Genomic DNA, 21,331 nt, shown 5'->3' with positions numbered 1-21,331 from the left:
CATTAAACAAAAAAACATCACCCTTCCTAACAACAGGTCAATACCCAAATATGGAAATGCTTATATATATTCTAACACTTCAACAATTAAACTAGTTTAAGGGCCACTAAAATTATTACTGATATAAACTAACAAAACTTTACGGATACAAACTAACAACAGTTAATAAGGATTTCACAGTAATGAATACACAATAAAAAATAACAAGTAATTATATAAAAGATCACCTTAAAAATAAATTTTCATTTTTAATTATCTCACAGTATGATAGTAAAAACATACAATACTAAGATACTCATACAACCAAATATATTCCTTTCAATGAGTTTGAAGAGAGTTTCATATGTAGCAGAGTTATTTCATTACACTTACTGTAGTTGCTTTCAATATTTTCTGGTCCAAGAAAACTTACACATTAATTCCTTTCCAGTCATAAACCGTTGATAATTCTCAACAAAAAACTTGGCCACCTGAGAATGAAAAGATAACCTCAGTATAAAATGTACAAAATACCAAACATTCGACCAGAAAGTATGCCCCACACTGCTGGTTGTGTAATGGTTGAAAGTTTAAATAAACAGTCATTCCTATATTTATATATTTGCTAGTGTCTAGTTTTTCAACATCACAAGCTATTGTATATGGCTGAACTAATTAGAATGAAATTTGACAGAGCTTAAATGACTAAAAATTGGACAAGCAGTGAGTTTGGTAAATATTTAAATTTTTAAAATATGAACACAATGCTACATATATCATGGGTATTTTAGATAAATGGTTCATGTGTTACAACCACTTCAAATTTTCCCTTTACCAATGCCTATTTCCCAAACTCTTGTATTCAGTGGATCTGCATGCCAAGAATCATCCCCATGAAACTAATGAAAAAACAACAACAACAACAAACTTGCATGTGGTAAGGGAACTTTTCTAGAACACACATACTTTCACTGTAAAAATAGATCATTAAATGAAATTCTATAATAAACCAAATTAGTTATAGATTATTATATCAGTAATAAAATTAATAAGTAACAGATAAGAATAATGAAATCAGCAACAGTACACAACTCATTAATCTATGCATTATAATCATTATCACAATTGATATCTTTTGGTATTTCATACTCCAAGTTGAACCATTATATTATCTTTGCTTACTGTATCAATTTGTAGTTCTTATCTATTTTGTTCGAATGATATGACCAGAAGTATCAAGCACAGTACTTACATTCTGTGGTTTTAATACAGATGCTTTGTGTGGTGTAATAATAACCTGTAATGTAAAAAAAAAAACAAAAAAAACATTTGAAGTGTAATGATAAGAGATGACATTATCAAAGTTGGGAATTTACTCTTATGAATTATTCACAATAAGTCATTTGAACTTTGATTCATCACCAAACTTAATTTCTTTAACTTGTTATTTCTAATTTGATTATTATAAATATGATAGTATATATTAACTGATAACAGATAAATTGCCATATCAAAATTTAATATTTTGTTACACTGAAAATGTATTTTCGATAGGTACTTACCTTCCTTCACTCAAAGCTATATATCTCGACCTTGGTTTGCCTTCTAAACATTGCTAAACTTTAATCGCTAACAACTCACCAGTCTTTCATACCCCCTTTTATTTTTGTGCCATAAGAAAAGAAGGCACACGTGTGGGGTATCGCTCTATTTCTGGAACAGGTATGCTCTTTGCCCAATAATGAACACAGTAATACATATAGGGCAGAAAGTAACAAGCAGGCATTATGTCAGATAATACAGAATCAGCCCCTTGTCAACAGAGAGTGCATAATTTGTCCACATGTTTAGCAAGCGTTAGCATGATACATAGTGATAGTTAGTCATAGTGAGGTGCCTGATAATTAGATATAAGTATACATGGCTAGGGCTAAAAGACCGTAAATTATATATGAATAGGCCAAGTGCAGTCTGCCTATGCAAAAAGCATCCAGGGGTAGTGACTTAGGATACTATTGAGTATGTCAAGTGTGGTCCATCCTGGCAGAAAACATCCAGAGGATCACCTTATATAAGAAATTTATTCTGTGATCAACGAGTGCAGTCAGCCCGGGCAAAAGCATTAAGGGTAAGTGCCTTGGATCCAGAATATTATGTTATTGCATAATCAATAAGAATAATGACAATAGCCGTCTTCTCACTGAGTGGGTACATATGAGTTATATAATGGCTAGAGACAGCTTGAATGGGTAACAAAGAAAAACTTTAATACAAGTTTAACATAATAGCAAATGTACAACGAGTTACCCCAGTCAAAAATGAACAAATGTGTGTAAAATCCCCACCAGATGAAGACAACTAAAATATGCAGATACTGTGCAACAAATTATTGGGAGTTGTCCACATACCAGCCTGAATGATCTCCTCCAAAAGACTGGTTTAGAACAGCCAAAAATATAGTTAGATGACGAAGATAGTGCAAAGAAACATTATGTAGATGGCAACCTTCCATGCACTCAGAATATGCCAGTCATATGAGTTGATGAACCAAACCAGTGAACGTAATAGGCGATAGATCACAGGAAACACAGGAATTCCACATAACAAATAGACAGTAACAAGAACCCCAAAAAGATGCAGTAAAAACCATATAGCATAGCAGGGAATGAAATGGACAAAGTAGTCAATCTAGATCCAAATGGGAGTACAGTTGAGAAATGGAAGGCAAGGAATTAAGAGAAAAGGCTAAACAACCTTCCTGGGCAACCATTGTCCTGGAAAGGAAGGCCCAATCTTGACAGAGGATAACATACAAAGAATTGTAAAGGAAGCAGGAAACATTAATAGCACAAATATCAGAATGACAATGACCAAATGCCAGGAAATAGGTCTTAAGGGAAAGATGGTACAAGGAACACCTTGCAATGAGTTCAAAGGGAGAACTGGACAGGGCATAAAGGACAACATTGAGTTCCTAATCTGGAAGAACAAAGGAACGTGGTAGATGGACCAGATGAAGGGAATGGAAAAGGAGGGGAAATAACCAGGGGCAAGAGAAGGCTTTTCATAAGTGGGAGAATGGAAGGTGTATGACAGGGAAGCCTTATAAACAACAATAGTTGAAACAGACAAACCCTGATCAAACAACCAGGTCAAGAATTGGGACAGGCGAGGACCAGAAGAACAGGATGGTTGGAAGCAATGGCAAATAGACCATGGCAAAGTCTGAAGTAAGACCAACATCTTTGATACATATACAAGGGGAAAAGACAAATGATACAGGCAAAGAAAGATGCTACACGAGGGGTGAGTCCCTGAGGCAAGGGATCAGACAAAAGCCACAAGTAAAGATGGATTTTGGTAACATTGGAAGAAAAAACATCTGATCCCAGTTGTCAGAAGAGCAATCAGAACAAAGATAATAGCAGGGGCTGTTGCTCCAGTAAGGACCAGAGCAGAAGGAACCTCATCTGAGCCAGTCAATACAGAGCAACCAGCGGAACACAACAAGGATTGGTCTGAATAAGGGAAATGACCTGGAGATGAGTCTGATCAGAGGATAGATGCAAGTGAAGATGCCTCCAATCTTGACTGAAAGCATCCACCCCAGAGCTGAGGAGGTGAGGAACTGGAGACCAAAAGGAAGGAAATTTGGCATTCCAGTGAGTGGCAAATGCATATATATATGCAGTATTCCAAGTTGAGAATACACCCACAGAAATACCTGAGGATGAAGGGACCACTTGCTTGGTATGGAATAAGTGATCAGCCACAAGATTCATAATTCCAGGAACATGACATGCGAGAACAGTCATGTCATGGTTGTTAGTCTAGTACAGGAGATCCAGAGTCTGGAAACACAGAGATCTGAACTTGGCTCCCCTTGCTTGGTGATTTAGATGATGACAGTGGAATTGTCAGAATGAACCACAACCACCTGACCCTGCAGGAGTGGGAGAAAATGATACAGAGCCCAACGAACTACCAAAGGTTCCAAGATGTGGATATAGAAAGTTGCCTCCTCGACTGACCACCAACTCAAAATCTCTTGAGAATCGAGGAAAGCCACCCACTAAAATCCACCATGGAAGCATCTGTGAGCAGATGGGACTCTGGACGAGGAGGAGAAATAGGAACCCCTATGGTGTTCAAGTCCCTGTTGAGGGGCACCACCTGATCGATAGCTCATTTGTGTATGAAATCTAAAACAGACTCGGCAAGATGACTGGACGAGGTACGATCCTGAGGAGGAGGGAAGGAGATCTGAGAAGTGGATAGAGGGGGAGCAGAACTGAAGGAAGTAACCCACAAAAAGAACCCATAGAACCCACAAAACTGTCACGATGTGTAGCCAAAAAGATACATAAACTAAACATACTTAAAGAATGTACAAATTACTATCGAACTAACAAAATTCAAAAATTTTTAGAGACTACATATATAAAAATAACAAAAATAACAAACCTGCAAAACTAAGAAAGTTGACCTAAAACATAAAACAATAAGCAACACCTAGAGTATAAAACCACTAAACAAACCAATAAGATAAAATGCCCTTAAATATCGAACATACCAGTCCACAAAAAGAATTCATAAGACAAAATACATGAAAGTAAAACAAACCCTGAAGAACATGAGAATAAAATGGCACTCAACTAACAATAACAAATTTTGGCTCAAATCTAATCTCCAATTAGATTTGACTAGTAGCAAAGAAAAAGGAACCTACAAACTAAATAACAAACAGTGAAAAGAAGTAAAAGTAACAAACCAACACACCCACAAATTTAGTCAAAGTTACAATTACCCAAATAGTAAAAATCATGCAAAACCAGTATTAATACTAAAAATTAAACAAAAACAATGTAATAATAAAATTATAAATGCAAGTTTAAACTAAAGTAACCTAGATGGTAAAAGAAGTATAAAAATCCAACTTACCAAATACTGAGCAGAGAAGACATGAAAGACTGAAATTATCGAGTGCAGATATTAGGTCCATCCACACAAACTCACTAAACATGGGTATATCTACAGAGAGTGAGGAATGCACATTGAAAACTTACCACCGATCTCCTGGGAAAAAGAAAAATACCTAGCCCAGCAGATTACTTGAAGGCACAGTAACAGGTGGAAAGTGCCATAGAAAGAAATTTCCAACCAGTAGATATATCCAAAAAATCGTAACGTGAAAAAAAGAAATCATCAGCCGAAGGTAAGACACAAACTCCCAGTGAACTAAGCCTGTGCTTCCCCAGCAGACATTGTCGACCATGAGACCTCAAAACACATCTCAGAACAATTGTCTACTATTGCAGGAATTTAATCATCACCTGTATTAAATCTCAAATTCATATGAACAAATTAGAAATCGGAAAACAGAAATATTTTTAAAACAAACAAGTAAAAACAATGGAAATCAAATACAAGAAGTCAAAACTGATATAAATTTGTGATCAAGCACAAGCAACATTTTGTAGTTACATGGAGAATGAGTTAAAACACATGTCTATACACTAAAATGCTAATCAAGAAAGTGAGGATTGTGCTAAAATAGTATAGGAAGCTACCTGCTCTAGTATAGATGGCACAGTATGATTGGTGGAGGATAATCACTTGTTCTGAAATGGATCGAAAATAAAGAGATATAAAAGATTGGTGCTCTGTTAGTGAAAAAATTTAGCAATGCCTAGAAGGCAAACCAAGGTCAAGATAGCATTGGGTGAGTGTTGTACCATTTTGGGATTACTACTATTACTAAACAGTAAAATGTGGAAAGAAAGTACCACATATTCATACTTATGTAGGTATATAGCACTTGAAAAAATATATACTTAAAATATATTTACATGTAAATATTTTACCTCAGGTCTATTCCAAAGTGGACTGGAAGTAGGCAGAGGCTCCTCTATAAAAACATCCAGAGCTGCACCCGAGATCCACCCCTGACTATAAGAATGTTAACCCTTAGTACTGACCACAGAGGTGGAATTATCAGTATAGCACTCCAGTTTGTTCCAGTGTTTACACTTTTCAAAATTATCCAGGTATTCAATATTGAAAACTCTAACTAGGTAATATTACAGCAGGTAATAATAAAGTGTATGAATTAAGTCTTAGTTTTATCAAAATAAGAATTACAAGTATGTAAGATTATGAAATAGAAAAGATGTTTTGAATATTTTAGTTAGAAATTCAAGAGCTTACTTCATTACAGTAAATAAAAGTATAAAATAATTTAATTGATGACCTCTGCGTGTATTTTCTGCATTATTCTATGAAAAGTGCAAAATATATGTCATTACATCAAACCGAACCTTCTGCCTGGTTTATTTGATATAAAAATTTGTTCTAACCTCTACAACTTTTTACATCTTGCATTGCACAGAGACCTCGTAGCTCAAGTTACATAAATGAATGTAATCCCTGAGCAGCTAACATGCAGACCTCACTAAGAAATTTATTTAACATTTTTATGTATGTTTTTATATTTAACCTCCATAAGTTTCTAATTTTTACACATTACTTACTTTTATAAGAATAAATACAAACTATACTTAAAAAGCAAGAAATTTAGTATTATGTTTTGCCTCTTGTTTTTTTGTTTTTTTTGCTGTTGACTCACCCATGAAATCTAAACATTGTTTCTTGTAAAGATGATACTAGTACTGAAATTGCAGGGTAAAAACAAAAACGTTTTTTTCATCAGGTGGTCTGCTCTAATGTGTAAATTTACCATGCTGTCAGCTGATTAGAAAACAAAATAGTTATTGCTTGAAATAGATATACACACTTTTCATAGGCTATATGCATTTTTAAACAGGGTACATTTGGCATAAGTATTTTTAAAAGGGCTAGAGCCAAGGCTGCTCTTTCCTTCTATTTGAGTAAATAATATTTAAATAACAAGAAACTGTGCATGTTTATGTATAATGTAAAACTTTTGGTTTTAAATATTACAATTTTAAATGAAGACAACTTTTTATACTTTCATAATGTTTCTAATGTAACTCTTTAATGACTATGACTTTTGTTTTAATTATCACTAGAAAATTTTATTCATATTATTCAAATAATGTTATATTTTCTTCATTTAAAAGGAAAGTAAATCACAGCCAAAATAACTACTGACAGTGACACATAAACTTACTTCAAGGCATTAATTAAATCCTCTTCTGATATAATATCCCCTCTTCCAACATTGATGAAAAAAGGTTCCTGTAACATATGACAGGTTTTACTAAAGTTAAGTGAAATATCAAATTCTGAAAGATAAGAAAATTACACACAGTATTAACAACAAATAGCAATATGAATCAAATTTATCAAGTGGTGAAATTCTCCTTAAAATACAAATTATAGAATCTGGCCACAAACTGTGTGCAGTATTAAATTCCACACAGTATTAACAACAAATAGCAATATAAATCAAATTTATCAAGTGGTGAAATTCTCCTTAAAATACAAAGTTAAGAACTTAGCTTCATACTCTTTGGAGTATCAAAATTTCTACAAATTTATGGAACTTCTTCATGCACTGTTCAAACTGAATTGTCAAGAAATACAAAAAGTAAAAGAATTCAATATGAGCATCTAAAATGGATGTGGTACTATGCACTCTTAAAAGCAGTCCAGAAAGAATTAAAAAAAACTGTCTAACACTGTACACCTCATCTGCTGTCATAAACTTTAAGTGAATAAGGTCATTAATAAAAAGTTTTGTTGATGCTTTTTTCCTCAGTTTACTTTTTTTAAAATACCATCAATATAATATAATTCTGTTGCTTGTACAAATCATTAATGTCCCTACATTGACTATTTAATCCTCATTAGCACACCTTTGAAAGGTTACGTTTTGGAACACCTGGGGTCCAACCAGATCACAGCATAAAATTATCATTATAGTAAGCTCTGGATTGAAATTCCAAAAACCAGTTGCATTACAACTTTTATTAGGGTTAGCATGGAATGTGAACAACATAAAAATATATATATTCTAGAGGAAATATGTTAACAAATCAAGAAATTATAAAATTACATTGTTCCTCAGTATACAATGAGTGATATTAAACCATTCCTTATACGAACGGCATATCAAAAAATGCCAAAGTTTTATTATACTCCTATATTCAAGTCATTATCTACTAACATATGACGAGATCACCACAATACTGCAAAATTCAACTCAAAGAAAACTGAAAGTGTACGTTGTGGATCACCTTGGGTCTGACCAGACCCCAACACAAATGTACCCTTATAGTAGGCTATGGATTGAAAGTCCAATAAGTAGGTTATTTAAACAATTATCAAATGAGGTTTCTATAAAATAGGACATTTTAATCAATCATCACAGAGAACACTTGTTGAGGAATGAGATGTGTATACATACATGCTTATAACATTAATGTTATAAGCTAACAATCGAGATGATACCGTATTACTTTGATGAATTACCCTCAACAACAGCCTATATAGTGAAATAAACGTTTAGAAATTTGTTTCGTATGGTATAGGTGAACTGCATATATAGTGAAGGTCAATAATAGAATAAATATTATATTATAACCAGGTACTTCATCTGCCTGTTTAAAAAAAAATAGGGTCATATTGATCCAGGGTTTCTTTTGATAGTTACATGAACTGATATAAATTTGTAATGATTATGTAAAAAGATACAACCGATATAGTTGTTAAAGTTCATGTGGACCCCAGGTGTACTGATGAGGGTTAATCTTTAATCTTTAAATATTCTATCTAATAATTATTTCAATTAGTGAATTAAAGTTTCTGTTGGGTTTTGATTTCATAACTCAAGTAAAAGGTTTGTTTTTTAAGCTATATAACTATAATGACTTGTTTTTATAAATAACAGTATATGTGCATAAAAAAACCTTTGTCTGTCATCAGTATATTTTAAAAAATTTTGCTACAAACTTTGGAATAATTTAAAACACAAACATAAATAAAATACACTGGGCTGTAGCACTGAAATAAACAACGCAATTAAAGGTACAAAAAGTTTAATTTTTGTAATTAAAGAAAATCTGTTAATTACTGGCTCCTCGAATCTGCTTATGTCAGTGTGCTACCAGGAAATATCACACATTTTACTAAAACTTTAAAAAATTTTTTTTTCCCTAAAACAGAGAAAATATCTAAGCTTTCATAAGTTGCTGATTATGAAAAATAATAACGATACTGATGTTGAAAGTCTTAAAACTTCACGATACAACATCTTCGCAAACAGATGAAAGTCACTCACTTTCTGACACATTTTTAACACGTCTCCATTCAATAAACCCTCGGTATGTGGAGTACTTGGAAGGATATTACAGATGTAGTCACAGTAGGGTAATATTTCTGATATATCTGTCACAACTCTAGTAAAAAAAATATTTTGGTATTATATTCAAGAAAATCAAGTAACAAAGTATTTTAATTCCAAAAACATTTTCAGACCAGCTTAAATCACTAATCTTAGTTAATGAAAACAAACTCTTTAACAAAAGAAAACCTTTATTAGTCTTGATTAACTCTAGAAATATTGATGGGATCCATGTAAACTCCATCAGTTTTTAAACATATATTTGCATAAAAGTGTTCTTGGATCCCTGATTTTGTTGGATACAAGGCCAAATATAACACTTGTGTCACACACAAAAATATAAATACAAATACCATCAATATTGCAATTAATCCCACTAATTATAACTGGGGTTCCATTTTCTTTTGGCCAGCTCTTTACATCAAGTGTTGATACAGGCAAAATTATAAAATCATTCAATATGTGGATTCACATACAGTTTAGTAAAGGTTATTAAAAACAAGTTAGTAGTTTGAGGTTTAGAGCAATTTTAGTTTTTTAGAAATATTACACTTATAGCACAATCTCTATACTGTAAATCTGCACAACGTTAATGTCTGGGGTGCTCCTTGGTCCACTGGACCAACCCCTGAAACTGTGAAACTATAAATAACAGAACTTTGATTTTGTCAAGTGTATCTTCATGAAATTTGGCAAGCTTTCAGTCCATTTTAGATTTTTTAATACAGCATTTCTACTAAAGATTGTTTTATGAACTTTTGAAGCCTTTACAGAGTCAGTATTAATGAAAGGTGTTATTTTTGCTAAGAACAAAGTTACTTCTTCTAACCCTAGAATTCTCATATTTTCTTGGTACAGCATCTAGGAACCTCTTAAATGAATATCATCTATTTTCCTACATTTTATTTCTTATTTTCTCTACCCTAAAACTAAGAGCATACTTGATTTTTGAATATGTAAGGAAATCATCAATATACGGTTGAAAATATGAAATAAGACAAATAATACCATTCATTCTTTTAAACTGGCTGCAGTATTTATTAGAAGGTTCCATATTGCTTTTATATTCCAGTTTTATATTATTCCATATTACAGTTTCAAATGTTATATTTTTACATCTCTTTTCTTTTATAGTTTTATTCCAGAACTTTGTACCCACTAAAGAAGCAATCCTTGCTCCACAACTCAAATCACAGTGACAGTCATGAGTGGTTTCCAGCAGACCATAATATAAACAGCACTTGATCCCATGACATGCATATTGGTTAACTTGAGTTTGGGGAGTTTTAGATATTTCATTTTTACTCTGTTACTTTTGTAAAAAATATAAAACAATAATTATAACATACAGATAAAAAATGATTTGTACCACTAATTCCTTTTTGTACTAGAAGAGAAAACGTTCTTCCCGAAGCCTCATCTAATCTCACAAATTTGGTTATCCAAAAAATAAAGTATGTAGTTATCAAACATGCATTTTAGATCTCAAAATATATATCAGTCACTATAATATAATGTCTCAAACTACTTTTATTAATTTGGCTTTCTAAGTAAGGCATACATAGGTTAAAGAAGTTCTGTTAGCTATTCGGAGCAGCAGTATGATAACAAAAAACCACAAAATTCTTATGAACGGAATATTTTTCCCCACCAAGACCGAAATATTTTAGTAAGCATTATTTAGAAGAGGATTTGTGCTTCCTATTGGTTTATAAACATGTCTAGCAACCATGTAAAGTAGCAAACAATCTCACAATTCAGAGAGGTGGAAGGCCTTATCTGGTTGTTTGATATCTCAACAAATCAAGAAAATAGGAGGTGTAACTTTTAAATTCTTGCTTATAATTATGTATTATTTGTGTTTCTACTTAGTTGGAAACTGCAGCAGCCTATTTTTGAAGTTAAAAAATAGCGAAGTGTATAAATCAAAGATCAGATACATCATGTGGTAGAGGAAAATGAAGACTGAGAATTTCATTATTTCCTTTTTTAAATTAAAAAAGTTAAAACTTCAATAACATAAAAATTTGAGTTGTAAACTACATTCACATGCCAAGTTTACAAATTTAGTTTGATAATAAATTTGTTTTATCAAATTTTCAATATAGCAATGTAAAAGTCATGACAAACATGAAATATCCATTCCTGTAAGCACAAGGTTAACACAAATATTTATCAGCATCTTTACACCTTCAATCACATGTCCAACAGAAAGTTGCAGAGCAGCATGTAAACATTTCAAAAACTGAATTCTCTAATAGATTTAGCTTTTACTGACATAAGTCAAAGTATTTCAATATTTGTTCTTATTTATACATTGCAATACAAGCTAAATATCTTTAAAAATTCTTTAAAGGCTCCTACTAAAATCTAGTAAATGATGAAATACTAAATGGTATAAGTTAGATTTTTCATTATATTAGCTAGATATGCACCTTCAATATTTGAGAAGTTAAAGAAACTGTATGTTTATAAAAGCTAAATTTAAAAGTATAAGAGATTCGATTGGTTATTCATGAATAAATATCAAGAATATTTAATTGTGATCTTAATCCATTTTAACCTAGACATCTTGTTTTAGTTCGAAGTACAGAACTTTAAAAAGAATAACTTTGTACAAATTGCTCAGTACGAAAGTAATATACATGACAATAATATGAAACACAGGAGGTCACATTTTTATAATCCAAAACATAAACAACATATGGATAAAAAACTAAGTATATCCACAAGGTCTCATAAAAACTTCTCTAAAGATAGGCCGGTGAGTTGTATTTTGTCCTGTGCTAATCCCATGTCAAGCAAATGCTTTAACAACTAAACTCGAGATTAATCCACTAGCAACTGCTAATAAAAATTTTTTAACAACTACTAGTAGATTAATCCTTTAGCTGAGTTGATAGAGCACCTCATGGCTTGCAAGAGTTAGATTACCACAAGACAAATTTGTGCTTTTCCCACAACTCTGAGGTAAGACCCAAAGATGGGTCTTGTATTGAGAGGGAAAGAATGTGGTAGTAATTGGTCCAATAGACTGATCCTGTGCACATTCAGTTAAGTATTACACTGAAGTAGAGAATGTATGTGCATGTTGACTGGTTATACAAAAACAAATAATAGGTGGAACTGCAGTCCATGTTTTATTAATGATACGAGATATAAATAAGCATTGTGGTTGTTTGAGTTGTTAACAATTGTATTACTAGCAGCTGCTGCATTTTGGAGAAGTATTGGCAACTATAATTATCATCAAACGTGGCAAGCTGTTAGTCAACAGTATAAGTATTATCATCAAACGTGGCAAGCTGTTAGTCAACAGTATAAGTATGTTGTACACAAAAAAAAAACAAATCAGATGTGTTACTTTATTTTTGTACTAAATATATGTCTGTTAAATTGCTAAAGTCAGACTGACTCAGATTCTAACAAGTTGGGGTGAAAAGTGTGTTCATGTAACTAATAAAAGTACTTTTTTTCCATCATACAGTTCACAATCTGTATTTACATAACCTCTACAACATCCTAAATGTTTATCTAAGGTTTTTTTCAATATACCTATATACTGTATCTGATATTCTCTCTACTGTAACACAAACTATTCCAATATCAGAAATGTAATGTAGTTGATTTCGTGAAATATTGACAACTCTGACATCATATTAGATGGCATTCTGTACAAGGTTGGGGAATGCATCTTTTGACCTTCACCTGTGCACATTGGGTCAAAATATTCTTCCTGTCCTAAATTTAAAGGAAAGTTATTTGAAACACAAGTCTCGATCTCTCTTATAGAATATAAAAATTTATTTTGAAATATATTTTTCGTTACACAATAGTTATTATAATAAATACTGACATTATGGCATCAAAGCTTTAATTTGGTTTACAGCAACTTCAGAAATGTTTAATAACTATCTTACTTATCAAAGTCAGGTTTTTTTGTTTTATGAGTACTTCTCACCAATCCCAGTACCGTAGCATCTCTCTGTTTTAAAAATTTGGCAACTGTAATGAAAACAAAAAAAAGACATCATCATATACAATCAACATATGTTCTACTCATCCAAACAGCTCTATTACACTTAGGCTTAGAGACAAAGAATAACTTATTAATTAATGTTTCATTAAATTATAAAATAAAAGTTCTGAAAATTAAAACTGTAAATTTCAGTTCTTTGTTTAGATAGAATAAAACTTCAGAAATACAGCAGAGGATTTGATAAAGCTTAGGAGTAAAGACTCAAACATTTTAAGGACTTTTTTTTTGTTATAAACAGTTTTAAATAATCACATATATATGTTTCAAGGTGATTCCTATTTTCTTACATTACGAATAAACCAAGTTTTCTTAAAAATTTTAAAATATTACATTTATTTAAATAGCACTTTAGTAATTCAAGCAGATTCTTTCTGATACTTAAAATATTTCATTAGTTTACATTAAAATGCAGCATGTATGAGTTACATCAAATTAAAATGGTAAAAAAGTACTTGTAAATAGACATTATATTTAAAAAACAGGTTATGAAGAGCTAAAATATACATTAATAAAAAGAAACTTAACTGAAAAGAATACATAAAACATAACAGAAAAGTAGGAAGAACCACAAGCAATATACAGCAGTAGCAAATACTACATACATTGTTCTCCCATAGTACTTGTTTCTTATCTAAGTTATTAAAGTTTGTAAGTTCTAATTTATTCCACTAAATCTTGACGAAACTCACCTCCAAACAATTGTGTTAAGGAGGGGGAAGATTCTACAAGAATGTATACAATTAGTGGGGCTCTCCTGGTCCCAAGAGCAAGAAAATAGAGAGAGCACATATGATTGCTGAAAAGCTGCATCAGATCAAGATGCCATTGTTTATGAATTATTACCAAAAACACATTAGAAAGAAAAGGTGCAAGACAGAACTAAGGCAACCTGACAAACTACACACACAAATAAAAACAACAACAAGGTACCTGAGACAAAATGGAAGAAAACTGAGGGCAAGGTCGAAAACAGGTATGTACAAGTCCCCCCAGTAAAGCTGTTAAGGTCATAATGGAACACCTCCAAAAGAATGTGAAGCATAAAAATGAACAAAGATGTCAAGTAGATCAAGAAAAAAGGAGGAGATCCCTAAACTAAAATAAAAGATTGAGGTAAAAGAGGCTCATGCACGAGAGGAGCCCAAAATTCAGTAAAAAAATACTGGAGAATGAGAAAACAAATGATGAAACGTGAATAATACAAGCAGTGAAGGATGAACTTTAGAATCTTTGATACACATTGGGAAGAGTGAACAAAAAACAAAAGCAGATGTGGAAATAATAGTGGTGTAACATAAGATGGTACAAACTCAGCTGAAGTAAGAGAAACAGGAGGTTGGAAATCACGGATTTCAGATCATAACTGAACCAACCACTGGTGCACAATGGCTGTAATATCACCAGCTGTCAGTGACTCCAGTTACCATGACATTACTGGAAGACTCCTGTGAAAGAGTCTTAAAAACCTCAGAAATGTGGAAACATGAATGCATAATCCATGAAACTGGTTTTCATGATTACTTTGTGTGCACTGCCGTGCAATTTCCTGCACACGCCACAAACCTTGAACAAAGTTCCCACCCCTATACATGTCACCGTGTATCGAGTCAGCCTATGATGTGATCATCCTTAGACTATAGCTCTCCATAAATAGGAGGGCAACAATTCCTTTAGGTGTGGCAATTCTCATGAGCATATGAATGCACAATCATTCTTTCTTTGGCATTGTTTCTCTTCAGATGTTCTTTTTTGCGTTAGATGTTTGTGCTTATTGTTTTGACCTTTTAATACTATTTGTAGTGTAGTTTTTTCTCTCCTTAATTTTCTTGCCTTAACGAACGAATGATACTGAATTGTAAGTTCATCAGTTGGGAATTTCATTTGGATTATCTTCAGTTAGATTTTTTTTAATCAATTTTTTATTTTTGGGACACACATCCCATTGTATTTAATCAAGCATATGGTCATCATTAGATCTAGGCACCATACCTGTCTCAGTTTCTTTCTATAAGTAAAAAAGAAAATTGAAATTTATCTACTACGTATTTTACAAAAGCAAACCACCCCCATCTATAGATTATTTCTCTTTTGTATTCTTTGCGACGTATAATCCAAGAGATGTCTTTACATCATAATATAAACTGTAGCAGGAATGAGGAATGCCAATTTGATTAATGGGTGATCAACAACTTACTTTTTGAGTTACTTTGTGAAAAGATGCAGAAACACTGCTCGCTTCTCAAAGAGCAAAATACAAATCACTACTGGTTCTGCAATAAATCCTGGTCACACCTGCAAATTGTTTGTTCAATCAAGGTAATGTGTTGTAATTCAAGGATAAACATGCAGACAGTTACCTGATCTCCACAAACCTCAAAGTTTGTGGATTTGGTATATAAAAGGAAAAGTGCTGTGAATTGTTACACAAGAGAAAGGCTCTTAATATTTTACCTGTGGATCCCAGAGTTCCAGCTCCAAGTATTCCAATGGTAAGTTCATTCAACTGACGATACTCATACAACTGAAAATCCCTAAAAAATAATAATGAAGTTCCATAAAGCTATTTTGCTGTTAACTTCTTAGTTGTCAGAGAAAAAGATAATGTACTAAATACTGCTACCGATTCACAATATTCACAATGTCATGCAAAGAAAATGCAAGAATCAGGAGTAATGTATCCAGTTATATTTTAATTAAAATAGTTTTAGCAAATTTGTATTTTTTTGCACATCGTTATTTTTTATTGATCATAATCATAATATTTAGTTATGTAATGAAATCAGCTTGAGTTTTTTAAAAAAAAACACGATTAATATGGTTCATATAATCAAAACAACTCAGGATATTTAAAGCCATTTTCATCTGAGCAATGTCATAAAAAAAGTTGATGTTTTCTAACCTATCTCTTGTAATATATATTTCATATGGACAATATTTCTACAATCCAGGCTGGAACATACTAAATCCATTTGAGGTCATGTGCTAAATTCAGCCAAGGTTGTAATTTTCCGAGTCCAATCACAAAAGCTATCTATTTTATCATGAGATAACTGTATTGTATCCTACTTTACTCTATGTGGAGGGCTGCAGTATGACTGTCATGTGAAGCTGAAGTACTTTCAGTTTTTTCTGAATGGTCAGCGACAAAATGAATTGTGAACCCAGTTTTTACATTTTAAACAGATTTGTTTTTGGCTTGAAGGAATCACCACTTACTATAGAAAACTTGTCTTTATCATACATTCTTCAATCTGCTCATCATATGTGCTTGTTTATTATTATCTAAATACAGTTATCCATCTACTTTAGTTTTTACACTACAACATAATAGTTCTAGTGCTAATAGATACGCTGTTTTGGGTTTCTTTTTCTCAAGTAATAAAGTGTTTCATTTTTATTATTACTATGTTTCCTCTCTTTTATTCCACCCTTTATAGATAACTAAATCTATCCTTTTACCTACTAGGTCTCCAAATCTTTAATTGTTGTGGACATCAAGTAATTATAAAATTGTTTTATCCTTAAATGACCACAAATTTATAGAATCATTATCCAAATGATGACAATATCTTAAATGTAACCAAAAATGTGGACTAAGTAATCAGTTTTAAAACACACGGTTATTTTATATATACATATAGTTTATTCACCTACCATACATTTTTTTGTGTGATTCCCACTTTTGGTAGAATTTTCTCTCATTATTAATGATCTGACCAATAATGTATTCAACCATTGCATTCCCAGAACTCACATCTGCACATCTTATAATTACAAAGCAAAGACAAGGCCGGTCAGGTCCATCTGCAAGAATATGACAAATGGGCCTTAGCAGGGCTGGGCAGGGATTTATAAATCCAAGTGCCATGGCTGGGATACATAAATCCATTTTACTATAACTAATGCTGTTTCCTCTCTTTTGTGCTATCCTTTATAAATAACTACACCTGTCTTTCCACATACTATGTCCTCGAATCTTCAATTATTGTGGATATCAAGTAATTGTAAGACTGTTTTATCCTTGAATTACCACAAAGAATCATTATCCAACATTGATGGCAATATCTTAAATGTAACCAAGAAGTGTGTGTGTGTGTGTGTTATATAAAAAGTTTCTTCACCTACCATACTATTTTTTTTTGTGATTCCCACATGTGGTAGAATTTCCTCTCGTTATTAATGATCTGACCAACAACATATTCAGCTATTAAATTCCCAGCATTCATATCTGCATACCTTGTAATTACAAATGGTGGTTCGGGCTTAAAAAAATAAAACAAGGATTATCCATAGTGTCACTTCAAATAATTTTATTATTTCTGTTACTGATAAACAACTAATACTAATAACAAATTAGATAAATCATTGTCTAGATTTGAATTATCTTGACCTTTTAAATTTATGTAATAAATAGATCTTACACAAATGTCACCAGTAGCTTTTAATAAATTTATCCATATTTTGTTTTTACCAATCCTTCAAAAGAATGTTATATGTTCCATCAAGAATACAATGTCAATACTGTAAGGTAGTACATGTGCACCATTAACTTGTGCCATACACAGCCAACAGGTTTGTGCCTGTTCCAAAAACTGTTTCACTGAATACTGTGTTGTATTTTCATTACTTCACCTGACTTGTTGCAATTATTAAAGTTCTCATTCTGTCACCACTATTTTCATGATGTTGTATGTCCAAACATGAACCTAACACAACAAAAGCAGTTCCCAATATAATAACAACACTAGAATATGGTATACAGAACATACACAGACCAACACATTAACAAAGAAAACTTGTGTCAATGACATCCTGATAAACTGATAAAAAATCTTTTTAAATATGTCATTGTTACCCGTGCAGCATAAAAACAAATTTTACCTTATTTTTAAAAAAATTGAAGGAGATACAAATAATGCAAAACATTTTTCAAGCTAAGATTGTGTCTGTTTGTTCACATCTTTCAGCCCCTATAATAGTAGGCCTATAAAGATATGGAATAAGCATATGCAGGTTTAATGTCTTTGACATCAAATTTTCAGTGTCAATGAGAAACTTTGAAATATAATTTTTCCACAGAAGACAGACCAGGCCATACTATAAATTTAAAATTTAATTTATTTTCTTTAATTTTTATGCTCTCATAAAAATATGACCATTTGACATATACTGTTACATGAAAAGCAAAATTTTGATCATTTCTTTTTAAAAATAGCTACACATCAGCCCTCTGTTCAGATAATAAGGAAGGCTAGTAACTAATACAAAAATGCTACAACAGTCAGAAAAGTCTGGATATAGTTGTGCAATGACAAAACATTGTTAACTGATAATATTATTGTACCTTGGTGATAGAAAATTATGACATCTCCAACATTGGTTACTGTCATATATTTCATAACAAAAAACAATCAGCTTTAAATTATTTTTCTTCCCAACGTACTATTTTTCATCTCATTTTGAACTATTAAGTAGAACATAAGAAGCTTAGAAAATTTAGCTTTACTTTCTTGTTCAAAAAAACTAAAATAAATCTTAAGATATAAATTATCCCTTTTTATTTTTCAAGAAAGTTACTTATCAATAAGTAGAGAAAAATGGTATTGAGACTATCGTTTTTTGTCCATCTGAATACTCAATGGAATCTAATACAGATGCTAGTTTCTCAATTTTTGTTTTTTACTTTTCTGTTTAAAATAACTATTTACTTTAAAAATATTTACTCACTTTTAGAACATAAATCAAATTTCCATGATGTTCTATTAACAGAAAGATAAAACACATATAATGTAGCTATTGTAGTTAAACCACAGCCAGCTTAATATACCACATAAATATACCTTTTGAGGATCTATGAACTGGATTAAAGGTTCCATACCTAGAATGAAAACACACAATTTAAAATGGTTTAATCAATATATCATTAAACACTTTATTCAAAAACTAAATACTTCCTTGTTATCGATAAAATATTTATTCTGGTATTACAGTAGATTATGTCTAACAGCTACATTAAAAACTGGGTCTTATTCATAAAATATGCAGAAAAATTCATTATAACCCTGAAAAAAGTCTCAAATCTTATTTCAAAATTATACATCAAACACAAAAATTGATAAAACTGGAATTATACAAAAAATAAAAATAAATAAATTTGACCCAATCTTTGCAATCAATTTTGACTAGCAAAAAAAATTCATTATTGAGTTATTCTGTGTAATTATTATGTGTGATATAAATCACATATTAATACCATCAATAAATTATAATCTGTTAAGGAACTGTTAATAAATCTTGTGTGTGATTTTATAATTAAGAAGTCTCACATCTTTGTTTGTTCCACATAAACTTTCATCAAGTTGGTGATCATCATTGCCAATGACTGCATATTTCCTAGTATTTAAAATAAATACTAACTATAATGTAGCCACAGCCTCTTCCGTAGGACAGACGTGCAAGGACAACCTTGAATGACCAAATGGTTCCTTGTTGTCCATATGCTATTGTACTTTTTTAAAATGTCCCCTATCAGTCTCACATCATCTTGAAACTCATTGTCTCAACTCAGTAATGCAGCTACAGCACTTGAAAATTCTATAACAGTAAAACTGGAAGCTATTTTGGCTTGTGACTCTTACATGCTGTCAGAATATGTTTTTCTTTCTTCTTCTTCTTTTTTCCTTTTGTCAATTTTCAAATAAAACGCTTTTACTTATACGTCTTAATAGTATAAATATATGTGTTGTCACTGGGCTTAAGATTCTTCAACAGTAGGTGTCTGTGACTTCTTTAGTTGTTAGCAATAATTTGATGAATAAACAGCATGCCCTCAGGTCAGAACTGGGGGGTGGGGGGCAATTGGCATGGGTATACGATTTTGAGGGGGCCTACTTCCGAATACAGAATAAACATGAATGTACTATTGTATTTACTGCTTCTTATTACAGTACTGTACTCTATTGTCTTATATACATTTTGAATAAAATTGCTTGCCATTACCTTTTTTATAAATCATTCTAGTTCTTTTATTTGTTTCTGTTACTTGTAAGTACACCATGTACACTACATGTGCATGTACATACCCATACATAAATCATATGTATTTAGCACAGATTACAAAAAATACTTAATGAGCAGTTTGAAACGGGCCTACATTTCCATCTGGCCTGGACCTATTACCACCTTTGCACGGGCCTGCATGCACTTCACTTGATTTCAAAATAATATATATATATTCGAACAAGTTAAACATATGTACAATGAATTTTTCACAATATAGAAATTATAGGCATATCATAAACAATATATGTGTATTTCTCTTCTTCTTGTACTAAGTCCACTTAGGCCTATTCAACTGCTTCAGCATTTCAGTTGACAAGCCGATCTATCTTCTCTATTACTATTAGTATTACTATCGCACTAGTACTACTAGTAGTATCCTATGTGCGATTTAAGTTACAATACATCACAATTGTGGCGCGAGTTACCGTAATCGTTTGGTCTTCTTTCTTCTGAATATCCTCTGTTCCTTTTATTAAAGTGCACTCAGGTTGATTCATTTATTTTCGAACCACGCTTTGGCGGAATAAATTATTTTTCTTATCTTATTTTCTACTGTTAGTTTTACTCTATATTAACGTTAGGCCTATCATTTCTACGGTAGTAAATTTCACGCTGCACTTTCCTCGCCTCTAACTTTACTCTCACTCGTCTCACATTATTTATATGCTTATCATTTAATCGTCTGTTCACATTATATATTCTCTAAGTCAATGTATTGCACGAGACATTTAATAGTCTCAACATCAATGACTTATAAATACAACTTCCTACAATTATAACAGATTATTATAACAAAAACTAGACAACAATAAAATAATAAATTAAACAATAATATTTAAACTGATCAGTCTTTTATATCATGACACATGTATGGTTTGGAAAATTTTTAGGGTTTCCAGGTAAAACTGTACCATGGGAATGTTTTT

General features: G+C 31.9%; 1 protein-coding gene across 3 annotated transcripts; it reads right to left on the bottom strand.

The window, feature by feature from the left end:
• Positions 1 to 6: 6 nt before the first annotated feature.
• Positions 7 to 21,090, bottom strand: LOC106459140 (glyoxylate/hydroxypyruvate reductase A-like). 3 transcript variants are annotated; one of them, XM_022385570.1, is made up of 10 exons: positions 19,670 to 21,089; positions 19,184 to 19,221; positions 17,469 to 17,605; positions 15,795 to 15,874; positions 13,225 to 13,309; positions 9,242 to 9,359; positions 7,130 to 7,197; positions 5,844 to 5,928; positions 1,232 to 1,276; positions 7 to 470 (listed from the first exon to the last, which is right to left on the bottom strand). In XM_022385570.1, the coding sequence occupies exons 1-10, from the start codon at positions 19,686 to 19,688 to the stop codon at positions 384 to 386; spliced, it is 762 nt and encodes a 253-aa protein (XP_022241278.1). In that variant the 5' UTR covers positions 19,689 to 21,089; the 3' UTR covers positions 7 to 383. The 3 variants fall into 3 exon arrangements, with proteins under 3 accessions (XP_022241278.1, XP_013774181.1, XP_022241277.1); XM_013918727.2 differs by having other exon boundaries at positions 20,831 to 21,088; XM_022385569.1 differs by lacking the exon at positions 19,184 to 19,221 and having other exon boundaries at positions 20,831 to 21,090.
• Between the last annotated feature and the right edge of the window lie 241 nt (positions 21,091 to 21,331).

The sequence above is a fragment of the Limulus polyphemus genome, unplaced genomic scaffold, assembly GCF_000517525.1.
Source record: "Limulus polyphemus unplaced genomic scaffold, Limulus_polyphemus-2.1.2 Scaffold566, whole genome shotgun sequence".
Lineage (NCBI taxonomy): Eukaryota > Metazoa > Arthropoda > Merostomata > Xiphosura > Limulidae > Limulus > Limulus polyphemus.
This window is presented reverse-complemented; position numbering and strand designations above follow the sequence as displayed.